The sequence below is a fragment of the Leptopilina boulardi genome, unplaced genomic scaffold (assembly GCF_019393585.1).
Source record: "Leptopilina boulardi isolate dan_hultmark-lab unplaced genomic scaffold, ZJU_Lbou_2.1 LbouV2_125, whole genome shotgun sequence".
Classification (NCBI taxonomy): Eukaryota; Metazoa; Arthropoda; class Insecta; order Hymenoptera; family Figitidae; genus Leptopilina; species Leptopilina boulardi.
The window spans coordinates 300,988-328,016 of record NW_026137669.1 but is presented as its reverse complement, the minus strand read 5'-3'; the positions used below and the strand labels follow the sequence as shown (position 1 = coordinate 328,016).

The 27,029-nt window shown below is 27.5% G+C and overlaps 2 protein-coding genes across 2 annotated transcripts; both read right to left on the bottom strand.

Annotated features, from left to right (window-relative positions):
* Window positions 1-1,048: 1,048 nt before the first annotated feature.
* Window positions 1,049-1,972, bottom strand: LOC127291135 (uncharacterized). Its single transcript, XM_051320058.1, has 3 exons — window positions 1,835-1,972; window positions 1,337-1,537; window positions 1,049-1,288 (listed from the first exon to the last, which is right to left on the bottom strand). Exons 1-3 carry the CDS (start codon window positions 1,970-1,972, stop codon window positions 1,049-1,051), a joined length of 579 nt encoding a protein of 192 aa, XP_051176015.1.
* Window positions 1,973-19,138: 17,166 nt separating this feature from the next.
* Window positions 19,139-21,153, bottom strand: LOC127291133 (uncharacterized). The gene is made up of 6 exons (XM_051320057.1): window positions 21,133-21,153; window positions 20,646-20,828; window positions 20,436-20,577; window positions 20,115-20,218; window positions 19,851-20,046; window positions 19,139-19,628 (listed from the first exon to the last, which is right to left on the bottom strand). The coding sequence occupies exons 1-6, from the start codon at window positions 21,151-21,153 to the stop codon at window positions 19,147-19,149; spliced, it is 1,128 nt and encodes a 375-aa protein (XP_051176014.1). The 3' UTR covers window positions 19,139-19,146.
* Window positions 21,154-27,029: the final 5,876 nt, after the last annotated feature.

Genomic DNA, 27,029 nt, shown 5'->3' with positions numbered 1-27,029 from the left:
ATAACTTTTAATGATTACATTTATTGTTTAAAAAATATTAAAATCCAATCTCGAACTCAATATTCCATTCGCTCCAAACTCCACAAGGTCCTTACTTTAAAACAGAAAAAAATAGCCCTAAGTCCCTACGATGACAAAAGATTTTTATTGAAACACAACACTGACACTCTTGCATGGGGTCATTCTATTATAGAAAGAGATAAAGTCATAGAAAACGATGTAGAAATGATAGAATTATAAAATAGAATTTAAGTATTTATTGTAATAGAATATAAGTATTATATTGTAAATAGAAAAGAAAAAATGTAATTTTATCTATATTTATAAATATTTATTGATGTTCTTTATTATATTGATCAATATTTTATAAATGTTGTTATACACATTGGTTTTTAAATAAATGAAAAATTTTTTCTATATACTCTGAAACTTTGCCTACCTTTATTTAATAGAACCTTAATATAGTTTAACAATTAGGAAATAAAGAAATTCACTAAATAGTATACATTTTATACAAATTTTTTTAAAAAATAACTTCAATATAAATACAATACATTATTACATTTTAGATTAACATTACTTCAAAGTCAGTTTAACTTTTCTTTAACTTTTTCAAAAGTTAACTTTAACTTTTTCAAAAGTTAACTTTATCTTTCCTAAAAGTTAACTTTAACTTTTCAAAAGCTAACTTTAACTTTTTCAAAAGTTAACTTTATCTTTCCTAAAAGTTAACTTTAACTTTTCAAATAGTTAACTTTGACTTTCTTAAAATTTACATGCTTTTTACATATAACTTTTCAAAAAGTTAACTTTAACTTTTGAAAAAGTTAACTTTAACTTTCCTAAAAGTCAACTTTAACTTTTCAAATAGTTAACTTTAACTTTCTTAAAATTTACATGCTTTTTACATATAACTTTTCAAAAAGTTAACTTTAACTTTTGAAAAAGTTAATTTTAACTTTTCTAAAAGTTAACTTTAACTTTCTTAAAATTTACATGCTTTTTACATATAACTTTTAAAAAAGTTAACTTTAACTTTTAGAAAATTTTAAATTTCTAATTTATTTATCCAACTATTGTGAGAATTATCGAATCCAAGCCATTTTACATAGACTTTATTATGACGATTTTTGAGAAATTTCTCTACAAGATAAACATCTGAATATTTGACTTTGGAAATTTCTTCTACATAGAAACCACCTTCGATGGGTTGATCTTGATAATCCTTCAGCTTGTATGTTACCGGCTTTGTTGATTTTACTTGAGTGATGGTGAATATTTCAGTTGTCTAGTTGGGTATGTATCCTTTTTCAAAAACATTCTTATACTTTCTAACTCGCACTTTATCACCAACTTTGAATTTTGCTTTCTTAGATAAAATTTTCCTTTGTTGGGATATGCGTTTCAACAGTCTCTTTTCATCTTCTCTGCTGACATCCTTAGGTTTCATTCCGATAGTGCGATGTTTATTATTATTGTACTTTTTAACAAGAGATTGTAAAATTTCTTCCCATTTGTAATTTCCTCGTAAGTTGAACTGTGGCCACATCATATTTTTTAATGTGCGATTAAATCTTTCAATAATTGAAGCTTTTAAATTACTATAAGTTGAATACAGTTTAATTTTATATGATTTCATTAAACTTTCAAATACAGAATTATAAAATTCTTTCCCTTTATCAGTATGCAAGTTTTTAGGAACACGTCCATTCACAAGTATAGATTCCATAGCTTCAGAAACATCTTTTCCACTTTTACTTTTTACAGGAATATCCCATGCATACTTAGAAAATATATCTATAACTGTAAGCATCTATTTAAAACCTTTATTAACTTTTGAATAAGGTATCATTTCAACTAAATCTGCTTGCCAGGTTTCATCAATTCCACGCATTTCTACTTTTCGACGTGGATAATTTCTCCTAGCTTGCCTATGTAACTCTGTCACAACTGTTAACTTTTTATCATCCATGTTCAAGGATTTGTAACAAAAAAAATGATCTTGATAGAACAATATTCAATATAATAATGATCTTGATTTTACAAGTTCACTCTTAATATATAATTTGAGCTTCCAGTAACTCTTCAATTATTGACATAATTTCATTGTTATGACTTGAATTGCCAGCCTGTTGTGATGCGACAAGTAAGCGTAGACGATCAACAATCTCATTTGGATCATCCCAATAGACATAGTCTGGATATGATTCTTTCCTCACCATCATAAATTGTGGTAATTGAGTTTTTCTCTTCAAATAAGAATCTCCAGATTTCAGCAAAAGTTTTGCAATAACATTAGTATATTTGAAAGTCTTATTACTACGAATAGGTTTATTTGGGCTATAGTTCTTTCTATATGCATTCGTACTACGCAGGATTTCTTTATAGTTTACGAAATCATTAGCATTTGTTAACTTCTGATCAGGTTTTTGACGGAATATGAGTTCTAATAATCCATCCGTTTTAGAATATTTTTTTTTCCCAACTAGATTAATGTAAGAACCTTCAAAATCAATTTGCGTATTACCAATCATATATGTACCGTCGGGAAGTTTACGTACTCCATAAACCGTATCTATACATTGTTTTCTATTTTTGTCCAACATTTGTAGAAATTTCTTTGTTAATTTATCAGAATCTTCTTCCACACTATTAACCACATTACTTTCATCTTTAATATCGTACATGCCTTGCTCATGAAAGTCATCATTAAGTATATTATTATTTTGCTCATTATTAATAACATTATGATTCTCTTAATTTGACAATCTATTAATTATATTTTCTTTTGATAAATTTTGCATGTCTTCTTCTTCATAAATAGGATCATAAAACGTTACATCATCATTATAAATAGATTTGTTGAAAGGTGTATCTTTACTAATGGCAGTCTTAAAAGATGATTCAAAGTCTTCTTCTTCTTCTTCTTTCTTTACATGGTTTTGAAAATTTTCAATCTTTATAGGATTTTTAGTTATATTTACTAATTTTTCCGATGGAGTAACTAATGGTTGAAAGGTTTCTTTCAATATATTTTCAGCTGACTCTCTGCCACTTTTAAGAATACGATGCTTTCGACGTATAGCATCACTTGCTGCAGCTATTTGATGTAGTGTCTCTCGCTCCTTTCGAAACATGTTTATTTATGAAAGTCTCAAACTGAACTAATGCAATTCTCTTGAAATGCTTAATATTTATAACTGGATAAAGCAATCAAATCCCTTCCTATATCTTCCATCATTTATATTTCTATCTTTATCAATAACTACAAATCCATATCTGTCAGAGTTCCAACATACTGAACATAAATCTCGAAACTGTGTAAACGTCATATCTGTATTAACATGATCATTGTAAACATGCTTGAGATTCCTTTCATCTTGTCTGAATAGCACAAGCAAATTAATATTATCTCTAACAAGATGTTTTGGAATATGAGCATATGTTTGACAAAGATTAAAACTATCGACGTTAACATGTCGCCCCATACAAAAAAACGCTTTAACATTGTCTTGCTTCTCACAAGCGATATCATCAAAAATGAAAATTGAATTAGTTTTTGCATCTTTAGGTGTAACAACTTGTTCATGTTCACTGAATGGGAAAAACTCGATGCCATCTACTTTACTAAGTACTTGTTCCAAAAATTTATATTTCGGCTGCTGTAATGATTTTGAATATAAATATATATTTTCAAATCCTATACCATTCGGGTGTATAATCAGAGAAAGAAGTGCATTCGTTTTTCCACAATTTGAAGGTCCACAAAAAGCTGCTCGAATACTATTTGAAAATAAACTTCCTTGTCGTTTAACCCCATTATCTTTAGTTTCAATGAGGTTATCCACATTTGCAATCGGGAGTTGTACAGCTCGTACCTTGAACTGCATCTTGGAATTGACTAACGAAAAAAACTATAAACACCCCACTTATATAGTCGACCTCAATCAGTTGGTTATAGACCATTGTCGAGTGAGGAATGATTACTCACGATAAAGTGAAGAAAAATTCTTGCAGTGTTCAAGGATTTCTCAATACTTTAATTAACAAATTACCATTCGAGTGTCTCATTCCTGGTTATCAATGTTGTGGATCTGGAACAAACTTGGCAAAACGTCTTGCACGAGGGGATCCTAGTATAAATTCTTTGGATACTGCTTGTAAGGAGCATGATATAGCCTATTCAAAAGATAAAGACATGGCTGCAAGAAATACTGCAGACAAAATACTAGCTGAAAAGGCGTGGGAACGAGTAATTTCCAAGGACGCTAAAATTAGTGAAAAAGCAGCTGCATTAGCTGTAACTAATATAATGAAAGCTAAATCTAAATTTGGGATGGGTTTAAAAATTAATAATAATAATATTAAGAAGAAGATTGTGAAGAAGAAGAAGAATACAATTTCGAAGAAAAATAAACGCATGACATTAGGGAAGATTATTCATGCTGCTAAAAATAATATGAAAAATAATCATAACGCAACGGACACTATTAAAACAGCAATGATTGGTGCACAAAATGCAGTTAAAAATCTTGGTAGTAATTGTAATATTTCATCATCTCGAATTCTTCCCGTACCTTCAAAAGTTGGCGGTATTTTACCGCTAATACCAATTTTTGCCGGGCTTAGTGCATTAGGAGCACTTAGTGGTGGAGTCAGTGGTATTGTAAAAGCAGTAAATGATGCTAATGCTGCTAAAAAACAACTTTCAGAAGCTCATCGACATAATGAAACAATGGAGGCCATTGCTATAGGAAAGGATATATATTTGAAACCCTATCGTAAAGGACTTGGTCTTTATATTAAACCACATCAAGGAAAAGGATTGAAATATACAAAGAGTGTTCAAAAAAACTAATATTGAAGCTACCTCACCGCGGACTAACCGACTATGATTTACTTAAATATGCTAAACTTATGAAAATACCTAAATTTCGTGGAGTTTTTATGAGAAATGAATTACCTATTACAGGACCTTACAAATGTGAATCAGCCATAAATAATCTTGATAATAAAGAAGGTTCTGGAACACATTGGGTAGCATATAAAAAGATAAACAATGAAACTGAATATTTTGATAGTTTTGGAAATCTTTCACCACCATTGGATCTCATTGTTTATCTAGGTGTTGGTAGCTATATAAAATATAATCATGAGAGATATCAAAATTTTGATACATTTATATGTGGTCATTTATGTCTTAAATTCTTATGTAAGCAACTTAACGTTAAGAACAGTTTTAATCTATATAAGAATATGAAAACAATTATAATCTTCAGTATAAAAGTAGATGTCCAACATGAATGACTCTTTTACTTTAACGTTAACGGGAAAGTTTTCAGTTCTGGAGGCTTCATACTTCCCACCTATTGAACTTTCACCTAATAAAAATTATACACTTGGACTTGTTGATTTATTTACATATAACTCAATTCCTAATATTGATGAAAGTTCCAACAAATTTTACATAGATGATTTTGAGTTTACTATACCTACAGGTAGTTATGAAATTAAAGATATAGAAGAATATTTGCGGCGTCAATTACCAGATGAAGATTATTTAGCAATAGATTCCAACAATAGTACATTAGGATGCAATATTAAATCAAATCTTTCGATTGACTTTACTCCTGAAGATTCTATTGGTAGTTTATTGGGATTCACTGCTCGCATACTAAGGCCGAATTTAAAACATTTCTCCGATTTACCTGTAAAAATATTGAAAGTGAATGTTCTACGCATTGAATGTAGTATTACAAAATCAAGATTTATCTATTTTACCAAGCAATAGTGTATTACATATTTTTGGAAGGTTGACTAATGCTGATGGAACTGATGCCACACAAAATATTCATTTCACCAACAATGCGATAGCCTATTTGTTTGATGAAATTCGTTATGAATTGAATGGTATTGAGATTGACCGTTGCAAGTACGTTGGACATACAACTACTATGAAAAGCTTGGTTTCCTTAACACCACCTCAACTTAACCGCGCTGAAAATGCGGGAGTTTTGAATGTGGAAATAAATACAAGAATGCCATTACAAGATGGATATTTTGATGTATCAATACCACTTGGTATGATTTTTGGTTTTGCTGAAGATTATAAAAAAATTGTTATGAATGCGAAACATGAACTGATTTTAATAAGAGCACGTAGTGATTTAAATTCTACTATTCAAATGGGCGAAGGTGCAGATGAACAGTTCAAAGTGCAAATTAATAAAGTGGAATGGTTTGTGCCATATGTTTTACCTTCTGATAATAATATAATCAAATTATTGAAATTTATCGAGAAAGATCCACTAATTTCAATGAGTTTTCGATCATGGGAAATGTTTGAATATCCTTTAATTCCGTCAAGTACAAGAGTCATGTGGCAAATAAAATCATCAACACAATTAGAGAAGCCTCGATATGTTATTGTTGGATTCCAAATTTTCAATCTTCCTACTATGGAAGAGATTCTGAACCCATATTGAAGCTTGACACTTTTAAATCATTGGCTCCTCTAATTGTTATTGATTATTTAAAACAAAATGAGTTTCTCAAACAAACGTCAGTTGATGTACGTTTGGAATTTGAAGCTAGAAATAATATACCTGCTGAAACAACTGCTTATTGCCTCATCATACATGATCGCATTGTACAGTATAAACCAATCAGCGGTATAGTTAAGAAGATGTAAAGCAGTGGAGGGGGTAAAATGAAAGTAGTGGGGGTTGAACTGAGAGGTATATAACTCACGTTCCTGGGATAGAAATTTATTTCTATTCCAGGATGGAGTTCATCGTAGACGTTCAAGGCTTCAAGAAACCCTGCAACGATTTCATTTTCAAAGAGTTGGCTATAATTCCTCTTGAAGCTGATGCTCAACCTCGAGTTTACCTCTTTGAACATCCATGTGCTTGGAATTCACTACCTGAACGTTATAAAAGTGAAAATCTCAGGCTAACAAACAATTATCATGGAATCCACTGGATGTCTGGAGATGTATCTTATGATGAACTGCGTACTATTATACAAGAAACATTACGAGGTGCAAAAACTATCTACACGAAAGATGTTGAAAAAAAGCAGTGGTTAGAAAAATATTTGTTAAATGTGTAAAATTTAGAAGATATTGTTAACTACATGTACACATCATATTACTCAAACTAATCATTGTGCTGTAAACATTGTTATGATTCTTCGAAATTGGTTTCTGAATGTATCGAATGAATTGAAAAATTTATTAGATGGCGTCGATGAAGTGGATTGTACTTATACTACTTTAAAATATTTTTATGAAAATTCTGAATCTTATGTATAATAAATTTTAAATACTTTATCTGAATAAATTAATTTATTAGTTTTTAAAAAATAAAAAAACGTCTATTTATTACTTGAACCTATACCCTTAGTATTAAGACTAATAATGAAGGTAAAATAAGAAAAGAAACCATTTTTTATGTAAATTAATACATTTATTTTTCTCACATTATGAATATTTACAATTTTATATTACAATTATTTTTTTATTTTATATTTTAATAATTTTTTAATATTATTTATATTCAAATTCGATTACATTAAACTTGCCGCCGATATATTTTAATTGTAATTTTTGAGATTGCTCGGCTTCTTCCATCATTGGGTGTTTTCGGCAATCACTGGCAGTAAGTGTAGCCAGTGAACAGTGGTACTCAAGTGACATGAAATGACTTCAAGTTTGCTTTTTCTTTAATTGGCCAGTTTCGTACACCCCTCCTTCTGATTGGCGCATTGATTGCAGTCTGCGACAGAATGTGAAACATGCCGTAGGTTTTTTAAAAACTTAACCTATTTTTCGATATTTTTTGGCGCTATTCTGTGAAATTATTGTTTCGTTTATTGCCAGTAACTGGCTCGTTTTAAGAGCAGCAGAGAAATCCAGTGATTGCGAAAAAATGGCGGAAGGTATGTACCTATTTTATTTTAAATAAATAAACAATTTTCCCAAAATTCAGTTGGTTTTTTGGTTTGAAAAATGCAAAATGTCTTTACAATTTTGAACGTTCAAATGTGAAGTGGAATTTTTTTCCATTCAGTTTCTTCCAAAAACAACATAACCTCAATTTGAGAATTGTTTTTTAAAAAACTAAAATTATATTTAAAATTCATTTTGCTCAATTTTGATACATCAGAGTTGCCACAAAAATCCATTTTTCAATTTTCCTCACATTTCCTTGGCTTTTCCTTGACAAAATATGTTTATTACGCGGATAACGAAATTTAACAAAAATTTAATGCTATATAATTTTTTTTTATTTTTCATTTTTATTTAAATTTTAATTATATTATTTTTAACTTTTAATTTCATTCAGTTTTAAAAGTATACAATTTTATTTTTATTTACAATAACGAGAGGATGGCATGAGATAAATAAAAGCGTAAATTAAAATTTAAAAAGTTATTCCCAAATGAATGAGGCGATTGAATAAAGTTCGCAGCTGTGCGAGCTTTTCGAAAATTCAATTATTTTAGATAAAATTTAAGTTGCGCGATGGCTAACGGTAATTTACAAACTTGTACTTTTTGTTTTGAAAGAAATTGGAAATTTCAATCGATTAAAATTTACAAAGATTAAAATCTAAATTGATTGAATTTGATTGCAAAATTAGAGAATAAATTTAAATTTTCAGCAGTTAGTGTTTTTATCAATTAAAATTAAAAAATTAATTGAAATTTGGAATAATTAAAATTTTAAATCCCACAAATTTTTGATAGGTATATCACAATTGCCACAAAAATTTATTTTCCAATTTTTTTAATATTAAAAAAATTTCCCCGACAAAAAAATATTTACAGATAACGAATTTTAGCAAAATTTTAATGATATAGTTTGAAAAAAAAATTTCAAATTCTACTTTATAAAATTAAAAAAAAATTTTTTTTATTTAAATTATTTTTTATATTTTATTCAATATCAAAATTTTCCCTGACAAAATATTTTTTGGGTGTACTTCCGAAGTAGGGGTACCTCCGATCCAAGAAGACTAGAGACAGGAGAGTAAACTCGACCGTTTTCTCATGCAGAGCATTGAGTCAACAGTGGTAGGTATATGAGGGCGACCCTTGATTGCGTCAACTACTCTTTTCGATTCTGCGCATCTTTCACACACATTTACCGAGAAAATGTGTATAGTCAAAGATATTTGTATTGGGCATAGTCATGGGCGTAGTAAAATTCGCGTGAATGCACAGCTGATCAGCTGTTGCTCAAAGACGAAAAAGTAAATAGATTATATTTATCGTAAAGAAAAAAAATTTAATCTTTTTAATTGTCTTTTACAAGAACCAGTGAATAAAAAAAACCATTTGAATAAAAGCAATCTTCGTTAAAATGATTGTTGCAAATATATAATTGCTTTACATCAAGCCGGTATTTTTTCAGGTTATGTCCAATAGCATTTAACCATTCTTTTCTAGACTTCTACAACAAAAAATGGTTATAATAAATAAATAAACAGTAAATTAAAACTTTTGAATATTTTTATTTAACATTTTCATTTTTTAATAATTATTATTAGACATTATTACTATAATAAAAACATAAATAATATAATGACATACCTCGTCCTTCGGAAAGGGAAATAATGTTCGATGATTTTCTTTATCTTCATCATTATCACAGCAATTAGTTACACAACACTTTCCACTCATTATTGATCAAATATAAATTAACTTAACATTTAAAAATTGCTAATTTTGTAAACTAACACAGGCTTTTTTGACTTGACGGCCATAACAAAAACAAATCACATGTAAGATATATACGTCATACATACATATATATATTATGCGCAGAATCAAAAAATAGATACTTGACGCCTTCTAGGGTCGCCCTCATATGCCTACCAGATTTGTCTTACCCCCACTACTCTACTTTACTCTCCTGTCTCTAGTCTTCTTGCTCCGATCTTAATGAAACTTGGTATACTAACGTATTTTGGTGCGCTGATTACGAAAATGATAGTGAAAATTGGCGCAAATTTGATTATCATGGTAAAAACCATAAAAAACACCATAAAATAATGGTTTTTTACGATTATCTCGTAAAAAACAAAAAATTTCGAAAAAAGTTTTAGACAAAAGTTGTAGATCTCAAAAAAACACACATTTTATGTTTTATGTATTTTTTACCAAAAGTCATTATTTTTCGAGAAAAATCCAAAAAACGAAAAACACCATGATAATGAAAACATATACAGCCGTCATAGTTAGACATATTATTTGACTCGTATATAGTATCATATTCACCATTAGTCAGGATCTAACGAATTCCGCAAAATACTTTCGGCCATATCCACCCCCTCTCGCCAAGGTTTTTTTAAAAAGAAAAGCGAGCAGTACCTTACGCGGCCGAAGGCCGTGTTTACTATTTTGCGTTTACCGCTGCTGTGGACTCCACCTCACAATTTCCGCAAATTACTTTCGGACACATCCACCCCCTCTCGCCAAGATTTCTTAAAAAGAGAAGCGAGCAGTACCTTACGCGGCCGAAGGCCGTGTTTACTATTTTGCATTTACCGCTGCTGTAGACTCCACCCCACAATTTCCGCAAATTACTTTCGGACCATTTTTCACGAAAAATAATGACTTTTGGTAAAAAATGCATAAAACATAAAATGTGTGTTTTTTTGAGATCTACAACTTTTGTCTAAAACTTTTTTCGAAATTTTGCGTTTTTTACGAGATAATCGTAAAAAACCATTATTTTATGGTGTTTTTTATGGTTTTTACCATGATAATCAAATTTGCGCCAATTTTCACTATCATTTTCGTAATCAGCGAACCAAAATACGTTAGTATATCAAGTTTCATTAAGATCGAAGGTACTCTATACTATATACGAGTCAAATAATATGTCTAACCATGACTGCTGTATATGTTTTCATTATCATGGTGTTTTTCGTTTTTTGGATTTTTCTTGAAAAATAATGACTTTTGGTAAAAAATGCATAAAACATAAAATGTGTGTTTTTTTGAGATCTACAACTTTTGTCTAAAACTTTTTTCGAAATTTTGCGTTTTTTACGAGATAATTGTAAAAAACCATTATTTTATGGTGTTTTTTATGGTTTTTACCATGATAATCAAATTTGCGCCAATTTTCACTATCATTTTCGTAATCAGCGCACCAAAATACGTTAGTATACCAAGTTTTATTAAAATCGGAGGTACCCCTACTTCGGAAGTATATCCTATTTTTTCTCTTGGCATATTTCCCTGATTTTCCTGACTTGTGGAAACCCTGATAAGGTTCAATTATAGAATTTTTAGAAAAAATAATTTTCAGTTAAAATTTGTTATTGTATAATTAGTTAATTAACTATTTTGTAATTTTCCTTGAAAATTATTTATGCGAATCCTAATTTTTAACCAATTTTTATAAACATTACCTCATTTTATTCTATGAGAGATTCTCTACAATTCTATTTAATTAAATTTTGTTTTAATAATGTTGTTTAACAGTTGTAAATAAAAAAATTTTAATGTTCTGAATTGCTTGAAAATATTTTAAAATATTTTCAAGCAATTCAGAACATTAAAATTTTTTTTATTATTAAATTGTTCATTTTATTTGAAAAATTATTAAGTACTGTTTCTGAGTAGCTATTAAATTTTTTTAATTGTGTAAATATTTAATTAAATTTTTCTAAAATTCTCTACTATCTATTTTAGTTAATTTTAAAAAAGTAATACACTTATCAAATAATTTGAATTGTTGAAAAAATTTCATCAAATATTATAAATTAAATTGTTGTTTATTATACAATAATTTGTATTCAGTATATTATTTTTATTATACTCCTTCAAGTCACAGTTATTTAATTCATAATTAGTTCTTTTTATTTTACATATCAAAAATATAGTAAATCTTAATTTAAAAAAAACACTATTTTATTGACTCACGCGTACATTATTTTTTGGAATTTTAATTTAAATTCTACATGCATAATAATTAATTTTTTTGTTAAAAAATTAAGCTGCTGCTGCTGCTGTTGATGATGTGCAAAGAGTCTTAGTGGCTTTGACAGCCTTTGACATGATTCTTGACGATGAAGAGGAACAGGAAGAGGAGGAACTTATTTTAGTAGCAGCTGCGACGAGGAAGGTTGTAATTCCTAAGACGGAAAATTATTTTGAAAATATCATTCCGAGATTTGCACCGTCAGGTGTGAAAATATAATAAATTCATTGGAGACATTCCATTATATTTCACCTAAAGTCGTTGCGGACTAATTTTTAAATAAGTCGATACCGTAAAATTGGGTTATTTCGCTCATTTTCGGGTAAATTCGCTCACCGGTTTTTTTGCTTTAAATTTGCTTTAAAATAAACTTTGACGCTTTTATTACTTTTATTAACAAAAACAAATATTGAATTTGTTAATAAAAATATCAAATTTTAATTCAAAGCTAATTTGAAGCAAAAACCAGTGAGCGAATTTACCCGAAAATGAGCGAAATAACCCCATTTTATGGTATTTTCGGAAATGATTCTTTATGATATTTAGGAAACGAAATAAAAAGAATTAAGTTAAAATTTTTATTATTCATTTTAAAATATAATTTTAAAGTGGAGCAGTTATGGAAAAATGTTACTTTTTTAGCATTTAAAAAATATTTTTAAAATCACAGAAAAATATTGTTCAAAGTGTAAAAAGAATTATTGGTTCTTGCTTAGAATGGATCAATTAAATATTTCGTAATGATCAAAATAGTGAAAAAATTAAAATAATAAATAAAATATGTTTTCAAAATTATTCAGTAAAATAACCTAATTTTTTCGATTTTTGTCAAAAAAATTATGAGAAAGTGGAATTATTAATATTATGAATTTCGACATTTACCCAATGTATAAAGTAAATGTGAAATAATTTCAAATTTTCTTGATACTTTTTTTATTTTTATTTCAAAAATACGAGAAAAATAAAGTTAAAAGAAGGAAATTTCTGAAATTTTGCAAACTTCGCAACTCAATATCTTGGTAGGAGTAAAATAAAAAAATTTGATATTCTCACAAAATTCAAGTCAAACCAAAATCTACCCCTTCTAAAAAGTTTCCAGGGTGGCGAGTGGACCGGGAAATGATCGGGATTTCAAAAATTGACCGGGAAAACCGGGAAATTCATGACTAAACCAAAATTTTTTTCAGTTCTTAAAAAATTTGATAAATATCCATCAGCAAAAAGGCTTTAAAAAATAATAAATTTATAAATTTCAAACAAATTTAAATAAATAAAATTTCATACTTGACAAAAATCAGGGAATTTATTTAGAACGTTAAGAAAATTACCAAAAAAACGTAATAGACAGGGATCATAGACTGTCACTTATTCACCTTTTTTCATTTTCATTTTCACCTAAGAGATACAGTTGAAATTTTTAGAAATAATTGAATTTTAGGAGATTTAAACTTAAAATTTTTGTCAATGTAATTTACTAGATTTTTTGTTAACAAATTTTTATTGAAAATTAATTTTTAGAGTTTGAAATATAATTTATTATCTAAATTTATTTCGTCTGAATTTTGAAGGTTGTAATTTTCATTTCATTAAAATTATTGTTTAACTCAAATTCAATTGAAATAAATTTTAATTTATCTAAATTTCACTGAATACAAAATTTAATGTGTTTCAATTTCAATAGGTAAAAAATTGTCATTTTTCATGAACAAAATAATTAGAAAAGTGTTTGTTTAATAATTGGGTAATAATTTTTTACAACTATTTGTCACCTATTTTCATAAAATTATTCACCTTTTCATCTATTTTGAAAAAAAAATGGTACTGTGATGCCTGAATAGATAAAAGATAATGTTAAATTGTTCAGAAACATTTGACCGGGAAATATTGCAAAAATGACCAAGAATTTAAAATCATAAAAAAACTCGCCACCCTGCTTTCGTTTTGGTCCCGAATCTGATTTTAGAGATAAAAAATATTAAAAATTGCACTTTATTTCCAGGTTAAAACAGTAGAAAAACAATCAGAGTGTACGGAAGCAGCAACTTCATGTAAAAAAGAACATTATTAAGTTTTAATCTGGAAATACAGTGCAGTTTTTAATAATTTTTATCTCCAAAACTAGATTCGTGGGACCAAAACGAAACCTTTTAGAACTCATAGATTTTGATTCAACTTAAATTTTGTGAGAATCACAAATTTTTTCATTTTTCTCCAACGAAGAAGATATCGAATTGCAAAGTTCGCTAAAATGCAGAAAGTACGTTCTTTCAACTTAACTTTTCTCATATTTTTAAAGTAAAAATGGAAAAAGTATCAAGAAAATTTGGAATTATTTTTCATTTTATTTGGATTAATCGAATTTTATTTGAATAATTCTACTTTCTCATAATTTATTAACAAAAATCACAAAATTAACTTATTTTACAGACCAATTTTGAAAAAACATTTTATCTATTATTTTAATTTTTTTTCACCACTTTAATCATTAAAAAATAATTAATCGATCAATTCAGAATAAGAACCAACAATTTATTTTACACTTTTAACTATTTTTCTATCATTTTAAAAATATTTTCTAAATCCTGAAATAGTGACAGTTTTCTGTACCTGCTCCACTTTAAACTCATATTTTAAGAGAAATAATAAATATTTCAACATTATTCTTTTTATTTCGTCCTCCAGGTATCATACAGAATCATTTCTGAAAGTATCAATTTGTTTAAAAATTACTCCGCAACGACTTTATTCGAAATATAATGCGGAATGTCTCATTGACAAAATATTTTTATTTATTTCATTTTTTTATTTTCAATACCTATTAATTGAAATTTATTAGTCTGTTGTAGTAAAAGAAATTCTTTGAAAAAGCTTTGAATTTTAGTCCTACATTTTAGTGGCAGTCCTATTAATATTAAAAATTTATTTACAGATTTTCAATCGCATTTTCGCATGTACAGGCCGACGATGGAAGCTGTGAGTGAGATCCTGGGACCTGATATATATGCTCATTCTCCATATTCGAGCATTCCAGTGACCAAAAAGTTATTAATAACTATGTGGACACTTGGAAATCAAGAAGTGTTTCGGTATGTATCATTCAAAATTACACCATACATTTTTTTTGTTTTTTTGGCCAAGAAACTACACTAGTGTATTCCCACTTATTTTTTCGCCTTGAATCCGAATCCCAAGTCAAAATTGTCAAATTGGCTTTTATTTTTTAAATATATTCAAAAAACGGTTCAAAGATACGAATTAAAAAAAAAAAAATTTAACACTACACTAGTGTTTTTTTCCCCGCTGAATCCGAATACAAAGTCAGAATTTTTAGGTTGGCTAAAAATTTTGAAATAAACTTTTAAAAAAATGAAAAAACTGTTGGAAAACACGAATTAAAGTCAAAAGAAGAACATTTTTGTCCGAGACACGATACTAGTATATTTTAATGTATTTTTTCCGCTGAATCAGAAATTGGAGTCAGAATTGGCATAATGGTTTAATTTTTAAAAATAAACTCAAAAAACCGTTTTTTTTGGTAACTTTTTGTGTTTATTTTAAAAGTTTAAGCTAATTTAGCAATTCCGACTTTGGATTCAGATTTGGGAGGAAAAATTACATAAAAATACACTAGTATAGTATAAAAATTTTTTTCTGGTTTTTTGTGTTTCTCAGCAGTTTTTTGAGTTCATCTCAAAATTATTAGCTAATCTGACAATTCTGACTTTAGATTCGGATTTAGTGGCAAAAATACATGAAAATAGACTAGTACAGTGACTTGAAATATTTTTCTTCATTTTTGATTTTAATTCGTGTTTTTGATCATTTTTTTTAGTATATCTCAAAAATAAGTGCCAATCTGATAATTATGTGACTTCGGATTCAGCGGAAAGAAATACATGGGAATACATTAGTGTAGTTTCTCGGCCAAAACAAAATTAGTTTTTTGTCTGTGCTATTAGTACTTATTAAAATTTGTTGCTAAAAATTGAATTGTTTTATAGATCAGTATCTGAAAGGTTGCCCTGGTTAAAATAACGGACTAATTTCGGACTAATCCGCGATTAGTCCGAAACAATGCGGTTATGGTCAGGTTTTTGTCACCTGGAATTGGTCCGGTTAAGTCCGAAAATAATACTGTTTGTCAATACCTAGGGAATCCAAATATAGTCTGGTGTAGTCCGGAGTTAGTCCGATAGTACGCAACTAGTGAACCAGGAATTAGTCCGCTCAAATCCGGAACTAATCAGTTATTTACTACTAGTAAATCCGGAAAAAATCCGAAATAATCCGATTTCTGGTCAGGTTTTTGTCATCCAAACTAACTCCGGTTAAAACTGAAATCAATATGATTTGATTATAAGTAGTGAATCGGGAATCACTTTGCTCGAATCCGAAGATAATCCGATTACACGCCATAAATAAATCACGAATCGGTCCGGTCGAATCCGAAACTAAACAGTTATTTGATTCTAGTAAATCCAGAAAAAATCCGAAATAATCCGAATTATGGTCAAGTTTTTGTCATCCGAAATAACTCCGGTTAAAACTGAAATTAATTTGATTTGATTATAAGTAGTGAATCGGGAATCACTTTGCTCGAATCCGAAGATAATCCGATTACACGCCATAAATAAATCACGAATCGGTCCGGTCGAATCCGAAACTAATCAGTTATTTGATTCTAGTAAATCCGGAAAAAATCCGAAATAATCCGAATTATGGTCAAGTTTTTGTCATCCGAAATAACTCCGGTTAAAACTGAAATCAATATGATTTAATTATAAGCAGTGAATCGGGAATCACTTTGCCCGAATCCGAAGATAATCCGATTGTATGCCATAATTAAATCACAAATCAGTCCGGTCGAATCCGGAACTAATCAGTTATTTGATTCTAGTAAATCCTGAAAAATCCGAAATAATCCGAATTATGGTCACGTTTTTGTCATCCGAAATAACTCCGGTTAAAACTGAAATTAATTTGATTTGATTATAAGTAGTAAATCGGGAATCACTTTGCTCGAATCCGAAGATAATCCGATTACACGCCATAATTAAATCACGAATCGGTCCGGTCGAATCCGGAACTAATCAGTTATTTCTCTATAGTAAATCCGAAACAATTCCGAAATGATTAGATTAATGGTTAGGTCTTCGTCATACGCAATAAGTCCGGTTAAAACTGAAATCAATGTGGTTTAATTATAAGTAGTGTTTCCGGAGTCAGTTTGACCCAATCCGGAATTAGTCCGATTGTATGCCATAATTAAATCACGAATCGGTCCGGTCGAATCCGAAACTAATCAGTTATTTAATTCTAGTAAATCCGGAAAAAATCCGAAATAATCCGAATTATGGTCACGTTTTTGTCATCCGAAATAACTCCGGTTAAAACTGAAATTAATTTGATTTGATTATAAGTAGTGAATCGGCAATCACTTTGCTCGAATCCGAAGATAATCCGATTACACGCCATAATTAAATCACGAATCGGTCCGGTCGAATCCGGAACTAATCACTTATTTCTTTATAGTAAATCCGAAACAATTCCGAAATGATCCAATTAATGGTTAGGTCTTCGTCATACGCAATAAGTCCGGTTAAAACTGAAATCAATGTGGTTTAATTATAAGTAGTGTTTCCGGAATCAGTTTGACCCAATCCGGAATTAGTCCGATTGTATGCCATAATTAAATCACGAATCGGTCCGGTCGAATCCGGAACTAATCAGTTATTTGATTCTAGTAAATCCGGAAAAAATCCGAAATAATCCGAATTATGGTCACGTTTTTGTGATCCGAAATAACTCCGGTTAAAACTGAAATTAATTTGATTTAATTATAAGTAGTGAATCGGGAATTACTTTGCTCGAATCCGAAGATAATCCGATTACACGCCATAATTAAATCACGAATCGGTCCGGTCGAATCCGAAACTAATCAGTTATTTCTTTATAGTAAATCCGAAACAATTCCGAAATGATCCGATTAATGGTTAGGTCTTCGTCATACGCAATAAGTCCGGTTAAAACTGAAATCAATGTGGTTTAATTATAAGTAGTGTTTCCGGAATCAGTTTGTCCCAATCTGGAATTTTTCCGATTCTGTACATTTATTAAATAAGGGATTACTCCGATCAAATCCGGAAATAATCTGTTTTTTTACTATTATATCTGAAATTATTCCGAAATAATCCGCTTTGTGGTAATAGTTGAGGTCATCTGGAATAAATCCGGTTAAAACTGAAGTCAAAATGGTTAAATTATTTGTGGTGAATCTGTAATCAGTTTGGCCCATTTTGGAAATAGTCCGGTTAAGTACGGAAATAATCGGATCTTTTATTGTTCAATCCAGAAATAATGCAAAATAATTCATTTATAATCAAATTTATGTTACTTGGAATAAGTTTGGTTACAACTGAAATCAATATGATAATAATAATTCGGTTTGTTTTACTGTAAGTTAATCCAGAAATAGTTTGAATATATTATTAATATTATATAATATAAAATTGCAAAATTAAATTCGAAAATTTGTGGAATGGTCCACAACTGTCCGAAATTAATTCTGATTATTAGGCGAAATCAAACGAGAATTAATCCTTAATAATTCTCAACTAGTTTAATCTTTGCAAATTAGTGAATTAGAAATTAGTCCGCAATTATTTTATAAACAAAAGAAAATGTATTTAGAAGATTAATACAATTTTATTTATTTTAATGATGACAAGAAAAAAGTAAATTATAAGGTCTAATAAGGTATGGAAAAATCGCATTATTATAAAAACATATTAAAGTAAGAATACCGTTTCTTAATACTGATATTGTTGAAAGTATTAAAATTATATTGAAACTATTAGTTAAATGAATTACTTACGATTTCGTACGCAAGTATCAATCTAAAATAACGATATATTTACAGTGTACTAAATGAACCTATTTAACTTAATATTGATAAAATATCAAATGTTAAACATAAAATATCATTTGTCAATATATATCGTAGACAATAAACATATTATATATTAAGAAACAAAAATCAAATATAAATATTTACCAATACATGTATGTTGTTTAAATTGAAAAATAAAATACTGAAACAATAATACTTATCATCGAAACAACTAATGTAATGATTTGGCAAAGTTACGTTAGTTTTCATCACTATCCGACAGCTCTTTTGGCTCTGGAGAATCAACTTTTTCCTCTAAGCTTTCAATATCAACCTCTTTATCCTCGTCACTTTCAGCATCCGATAATTTTTTACTATCCCAATCACTCGAATAGTCATCTTTCTCTAACTTTTCGGAACTGCGTTCCTGAATCTCATCTTCATTAACTTCTGATTCTTTATTATCGCTTTTCGATTTTTCAACAGTACTGTTCGGGTTTTTTAATTTCGACCCATCTTTTGTCACGTTTTTAGAAGAATTCTTCTTTTGTTTCTTGATTTCAGTCTTAGAGTTTTGATCTGTTTGTTTTCTTTTAACACCTTTCGCTTTTTTCGGTGTACGATTAGTACGATTAAGATCGTTGATTTTGTGGTTGAGGTAATTCGTAACACTCAAGAGCTCCTTTACAATATCTGAGTCACTCATATTTCTGACTTCCTTCATCCAATATTTACTAATAGCTGAGAAAGTAACAAATTATTTATAAAAAAATTTTAACTAATTTTAATTAAAAAAATTAATCAATTAAATATTATTAAAATTATTATAATTATTAAAACTTTTTAAGAATATTTATTTTTAGAAGTGGTCTTATTTTTAAATAAAAAATTGTTTTTAAAATATTTGGTATTAAAAAGAGAAACGCGAATTTTTTAAAATTAATTTAACTGAAGTAAAATTACCTTTTAAAGCTTCAATACCGATAACATGAAGAGCAGGTTTGTCTGTTTGCCCTTTCACTGTAGAAGCTTTAAGTACATCATCACCAAAAATCTCAGATGCCATTCGTTTTATAAACTTTTGGGTGTTTATCTTATGTGAATATCTAATCGTATCATATTTATCTCGGTCCACCCAGACACCAAACCCAGCATGAATCTATAAAAAAATTTATTTTAAGCTACTTAAAATTAAAATCTAAACATTATTTGAAATATTAAAAATACCTGGTTTGCTGATTCATTTATTTCCCCCACGGACAATTCTTCGCCAGTGTAAATCTTTCTTTCCAATTCTATTTGCGCTGAATTAGAAATATTGTTAACAGTTGCTGTAAATAATGTATTTAAAGTATAAATTTTTTAGATTATCTTATTTGTTAAAATAAAACACAGATATTCTGTTATAAAAAAAATTTGTAATTCCGAGTTTTAAATTAAATCATTTGAAAATTACTACATGAGTAGTAATTGACTATACATTTAGATTTAGACAAAGATTTGACGACTTTTAAATTGTCCATTAAAAGGAAACCACAAAAAACTTACTTTGCACTTGTGTGAAACAGTCAACAACTTTCTTCTGCATTTTTATATTTGCCTTCAGTAAGGAGCGATTTTCCGTTTCTAAAACAATTATTCTACGTTTCAATTGACGTATCGTTGCTTTATCATCGATTTCTAGCTCATCCTATGAAGAATAAAATAAAAATTTTGAAAAATGAGTAACATACAATGATAAATTTACATTCAAAATACCTCATCATCAAATGCTGCATTGTCAGTGTTGGTATTTCTATAATTTTCTCCACCAAATTCTTGGCCATTGAAAACTTGTTCCTCCTTATAAGAATCCGGATTTAAATCATCTTCTAAACCTTTTTTCGTGAATGTTGACGAAGAGGAGTCGATAGAATCAGAATTCTTTTCAACGTCAGGTGCCTTCAGGAATGAAATTAAAAATTAAATACAGTCAACCATCCCAGTAAACCCTCTCTCAGTAAAGCCGTTTCCCCAGTTTGTCGAGCGAGCTTTTCCCCTACTACTATTGTCCCTCGAATTTTATATACTTTGATCTTAGTAGTGTCTGTGTAATATGTACTAGCGAGTCTAAAGTGGGGGAATCCCAGTTTTTGGAAAAAAAAATTTGTTACTCAAAAATACACTAACATGAAAATAAGAACAGAAAAACATAAAAACTGTTTTAATATATAAAAGATAAGAGTGCTATGAAAAATGCTAAGACTATGGAATTCAAATTATTCATACTTTAAGAGATATAAATAAAAAATTAAACTGGGTATGTGTTTACTTTACCATACGACTAATAAATAATTTTAAAATAAGTTTTTTAATATTTATCTTATACATATATAATAGAAAACATTTATTAAGAGAATTTCTTACATTTTTTCCCAAATTTATTACTGAAAAAAAATTGTAGGTATTTCAAGAAGTTTAAATTAAATAAAATAATATTCAACTGACTTGATGTTTGCATTACCATAAGTGTTTACAGATAATGGCTTCTATAAGAAACGAATGGAATTAAAATTTTTTATTTTTTAATTGATATTTTTTATTCTTATTAAAGAAGTTTGAAAAAAAATTGTTTAAGGAATCCTAAAATTTTTAAACCCTCCATGTAATATACACTATAATTACCTTAATTTGAATATTCTCCTTGATTTTTGGTTTCCCTTTAACTGCTGTACCAGTTTCTTCAGGTTTACTTGTTTTGCAATTTTCTTTCTCTTCAGATGCGTTCTTAATTTCTTTTCTTTCTTTGTCATTATTATTAACCTATAAATTTTTATACTTATAAAATTAAGCAAAACAATACAGAAAAAACTTCATTTAGAAAAACAATAAAAGTTTCACTGGAAGATCGATTTGTTTTACTGTAAAATAACTCCATTAAAAAAAAGCTTTCTTCCGTAAAATAACAAATGTAAAAAGATAAAACACTTTTTAAAAATAATTATTTTAGTTCGGAAATAGTATTAATTGTTTTAAAGTTTTACCTTGTCTTGAACATGAAGCAAGACTTTTGGATAGAGTTTAACTACATCTACCGCAGTTTCTGCTTTTTTGTCAAAAATTTCCTTTTTTATTTTTCCTTTATTTTCCTTCTTACTTTCACTGCTGATAATGCCCTGTTAAATTTCAATAATTAATAAATTATAAAAAAATATATATTTATTTAATAAATATAAATTATTAGTCTTTAAATATAAAAATTATGACAAATTTTTAAAAAATATCTATTATTACATTAAAGTAAATAAATAGTAAAATAATATTTTACTTTAAATGACTCAGTCGTGGCAGCTGATGATTAATTTTTTTGTTTTTCCTATGTAAAATGCATAAAAACTTTTATTGTGAGTACCTTATCTTATAGATCAATTGGCTTTTGAAGTATAAGAATTGGCTCCTTTTTATATTACAACTGTATATTTTTGCTTGTTTAACATGATTATTACAATACAATACATTTAATATCTTATCAACATCTTAATACTTACTTTGTGTTTTTTTTCTTCCATTGCTTTTAACTTATTTTCCAATAATTTTTGTTTTTTTTCTTTGTCGGCATTATTCTACGAAATTAATACAATTTATCAAAATTATCTTTTAAGAGGTTACATGACCATGAACGCAAGAAAATTGACCGGTTTGAAAGGAACTTATTTTGACGAAACTATTATAGATAAAAATTAATTCTTAACTCTTTTTTTAAATTTCACGAGTAAAGCAATCATATGTCACTCTATAGGGGATTTATTTAAGAAGTTGTGTTTCAATTTTCATAAGTCAATCGGTTGAAAATTTTTTGAGACCTCAGGCCCACCGTTGCGAAAAGCAAGATAATTTTTGGTAATTTTTGTGCGACCATGCTTGTGACTATCAACATATCTCTGTTAATTCAAAACATTTTTTCAAACCGTAAAAATTTTTTGCGTTCAGGGTGGTATAACTCTTAAAGAAAAGATGTATATAATTTAAAATATTATAAAATCAGTTTTATAATTATTTCAAGACTTACATTTACCTGAGATTTTTTTTGCTTTGTAACTACACTTTCATCAGCAGAATATTCAGACGCAGTTTCCAAAAGATTGGAAGGAATATATTTACATCGTGTGTCTGATAATTTCTTGTTCAGTTCTTCCAAAGACTCTAATTTTCAACATTAAAGTACATAATGTTTAAAAAAATTATATAATAAAATGGCAAATAGAGGGGACACATTAGATCATTTTTAAAGAATTCTTTTATACTTGTATTCCACAATTAAATTGTATTCCACATTAAAAAGTATCATGCAGAAATATATTTACACTAAAAGACAAGATTTATTACCGTCATCTTTTTTGAGATGGTCATTTTTAGTTTAAAAACTACGATGCTAATTTTATCAGTTTATTTTATTAGTTAGTTTAAATAATATATACTTAGGTATCTTACTAACAAAATTATTAGGTCATCAAACTAAATGGTAACATTAATAATGCAACTCTCAGCTAGTACACTGAAAACCCAGTCGAGTTTGAGCTGCATTTTGTAACTTTGAGAATTGTTATTATTGTTAGTATACCCATTAAGATTTTTGTTCTTTTACACTGAAAAATATACAAATTCTACTTTTCATATATTTATTTTTTACTTAACAATAAAAGCACTGTACGCATATGATTTTATATACTTTTTAAAAAAAATTTTGAACAATCAAGCGTGTAAATTAAAAAAAATTTAGTCTTGTAAAAATTAAAATTTCTAAAATATCATTATTGAAATTTTAATAATTTATAGTAATTTTAGATCCTAAATAATTCACAGAAAATATAGACATAGTTAAAATGCATTAATACATACTTTTGGGTATATATGTTTGATAATAATAATCAAAGCAAACGAAATTATATAATAATAAAATGCTTGGTCTGTCCTTCTGTCCTAACTTGAAGTTGGCCTTTTCTGATTTCACGTGTTTTTTTGAATAGTTATCTTATGACTTGTCAAATTTTGACAATTCTTTTTCTCATTTTTGAAAATTAAATCTCTTTTTTTCTCTTCAGAAAGAGTTATAATTAAAAATTATTAAATTTCAACAAATTTTAGATGGAAAATTTTTAAAATAATTAAATTTTAGAAGCTTTTAATTTGAAATTTTTGAAAATAATTGAATTTTAGTTGATTTTGAATTAATATTTTGGAAAATAATTGAATTTTAATTGAAATTTTGGATAATAATTTAATTTTATGTAGTTGATTTTGGATTGTGAATTTTGATAAATAATTTTAAATTGAAATGTTTACGAATAATTGAATTTTAATTGATTTTGAATTGAAATTTTGTCGATTTTTTACAAATTCGTATTAAAATTTTTGAAAATTGTATTTTTCACTGAATTGAACTTAAAATTTTAAAAATAAATGAAATTTTGGAAAATAATTAAATTTCAATTTAAATTTTGATTAATAATTGAATTTTAATTAATATTGAATTGAAATTTTCGAAAATAATTGAATTTCAATCAAAGTTTTGAAAAATACTTGAATTTTAGTTGATTTTGAATTGAATGCTTGGAAAATAATTGAATTTTAAAAGATTTTGAATTGAAAATTTTGAAAATAATTGAAATTTTGGAAAATAAATTAATTTCAAATAATTGAAGAATTTATTAGAAATTACAGACAAAAATTGAACTTAAAAATTTTTTTTAATTGCAAAATGCTTTCAAATAATTGAATTTTCGAAGAATATTATAAAATCATTAAAAATAATTGAAGCTTTTAAATTGAAATTTTTGAAAATAATTGAATTTTAAAAGATTTTGAATTAAAGTTTTGAAAAATACATAATAGAATTTTAGTTGATTTTGAATTTAAAATGTTAAAAATAACTCAATTTTAGTTGATTTTGAATTGAAAATCTTGAAAATAATTGAATTTTATTTTGAATGGAAAACTTGGTAAATAATTAAATTTTAAATTGAAAATTTTGGATAATTATTGGATTTTTAATTGATTTTGAATTAAAATTTTGGGTAATAATTGAATTTTAGTTTATTTTGAATTGAAATTTTTAAAAAATAATTCAATTTTTTTGTGATATTTTTTTTTAAATTATAAACAATTGTTAAATCTCATAAAAATTTTAATTGAAAACTAATTTTGATATAATTGAATTTATGATGTATTTCATTAAAATTATTAAAAATAATTAATTTAGTGAAGAATCAATTTAGTTCAAAATTTGTTAAATAATTGAATTGAAGAAGATATGAAGAAGATCTACATTTTATACTAAAAAAATGTATTTTATTTACATTTTTTTCAAATGTAAAAAAAAATGTCGCATTTTATTACAATAAGTCGATAAAAGTCGTATTTTTGAAAAAAGTCGAAAAAAGTCATATAATCCGAGGCTTGTAAACATATAATTTTCAATATTATTATTTAATATGTAATAATATTCTAATAAATTAAATTATTATTGATAATATTAATCTTTAATTTCTTTATAACAAACAATTAAATACTCAATTTGTCGCGCTTGCGCACGTTTAATTTTGCTAGTTATATATAAATAGCTAAGAGTTAATTGGCATTTGTTTTAAATATATATGCATTTCAAACTTAAAAACTATTTTTATTTGTTCTTAATGTTTTAATGAAAACATAAAATGAGCATAATAATATAGTAATTATACACAGTCTAGGAATATTTATCATAAAGTTTATCTAAAAATTTGATTTGTGTTCTGTATATGGTTTTGAGTCAACAGTTGCTATTTTGCAATAACTATATACAATTCGTTCGAACAGGCTAAATAAAATTCCGAGACCAAACTAAATATTTTTTTTATACAGCGATCAAATATAACCTATATATTGTCATGGCATTTTATTAGCGAATTAAATATACTTAACGAATTTTATTCTTTAAATGAAAAAATGATATTTTCAAGAGGTTATAATAAATTTGAAAAATGAGAAAAGAACCTATAAAGTAAAATTTATATATTCAATCAATGAATTATACTAAATTTGTCGTATATTTTAATGTATAAAACCAATAATGCTTACCTGCAGAGAAAATAACTGATGCCATACATTGCTTTTCTGAACAGCCACATTGAACTTTGTATTTCGTATTTTTCGGATTATCTTTTTTGTAACGCGGAATAGCAGAAGCCGGTACATTTTCTGTCAATGAGGAGAAGTTTTTACACTTACTCGTAAACTTTATGTGAAGAAATAAACTCATATTGTTCACAAAAACACTACAATCACAGAAAGTTTGTCTCAAAAATAATTATATTAAATATGTGCAGAGTCCTTCACAGGAATTTCGTTGATTGAAACGTGCTCTAACCTGCTCTATTCTCATTTCTTTCAAACATTTTCAAAGCTTTGAAATCTGGCGAATACTAACTGACAAGGATGGCAGGGTTAGGTTAGTTCATTTTTCTTCTCCTTTCCTAAATCCACAAATCTAACTGGTTGTCCCTAATCTGATTAATTGTAGACAACCAATCAGGTCAAGACTATTCAACTATGACCCGCTTTCTGGAAAAGAAAGAATGAAAATTCCACCGGCTTCCAGCCAGCCATATTGAAATACGTGACAACCTAAAATGCCTTTTATTCGTACGTTGACGTACTCGAGATCGGGTTAAATTGTGTTAATATAGATAAAAAAACAAAACAACAATAATTTTTGCACGATGGATTTTGTTGGACCTGACCCGGAAAAACGCAAAAAATTGCATTCGCGGACATTAAAACGAAAATACTCAAAATTAGATTCTGCAATAAATGCAGGTAAGTTGATTATATAATATAAATATCTTATATAATATAAATGGATAACGATTGTTATGTTAAACCTAATTTATTTGAGTAAATAAAAAAATTATAGTATATAATATGATTTTTAGACATTTTTTAAGTCATCCTAACCTCAAATTTTATTTTCCTATAATATTACTACAGCGTTTTAATTATGTTTTATATTTTATAATTTTCAGTAATTTTTTGCTTACAGTTTACTATATTTGTCATTTATTAAACGACAACTTTTATTTTATTATTTATGATTAAAATAATTTTAGCAAAATAAATTTATGCATT

What these genes read in the sequence shown, in the direction of transcription:
- LOC127291135 (XM_051320058.1), bottom strand. Translation starts at nt 1,972, where the DNA reads ATGGATGATAAAAAGTTAACAGTTGTGACAGAGTTACATAGGCAAGCT. An exon ending in AAATGATACCTTATTCAAAA is followed by an intron (nt 1,538 to 1,834) that starts GTTAATAAAGGT and finishes ATGTGGCCACAG; the next exon opens with TTCAACTTACGAGGAAATTA. An exon ending in AAGTTGGTGATAAAGTGCGA is followed by an intron (nt 1,289 to 1,336) that starts GTTAGAAAGTAT and finishes ATACCCAACTAG; the next exon opens with ACAACTGAAATATTCACCAT.
- LOC127291133 (XM_051320057.1), bottom strand. Translation starts at nt 21,153, where the DNA reads ATGAATAATTTGAATTCCATA. An exon ending in ATGCAGCATTTGATGATGAG is followed by an intron (nt 20,578 to 20,645) that starts GTATTTTGAATG and finishes TATTCTTCATAG; the next exon opens with GATGAGCTAGAAATCGATGA. An exon ending in TAAATGAATCAGCAAACCAG is followed by an intron (nt 20,047 to 20,114) that starts GTATTTTTAATA and finishes ATTTTTTTATAG; the next exon opens with ATTCATGCTGGGTTTGGTGT.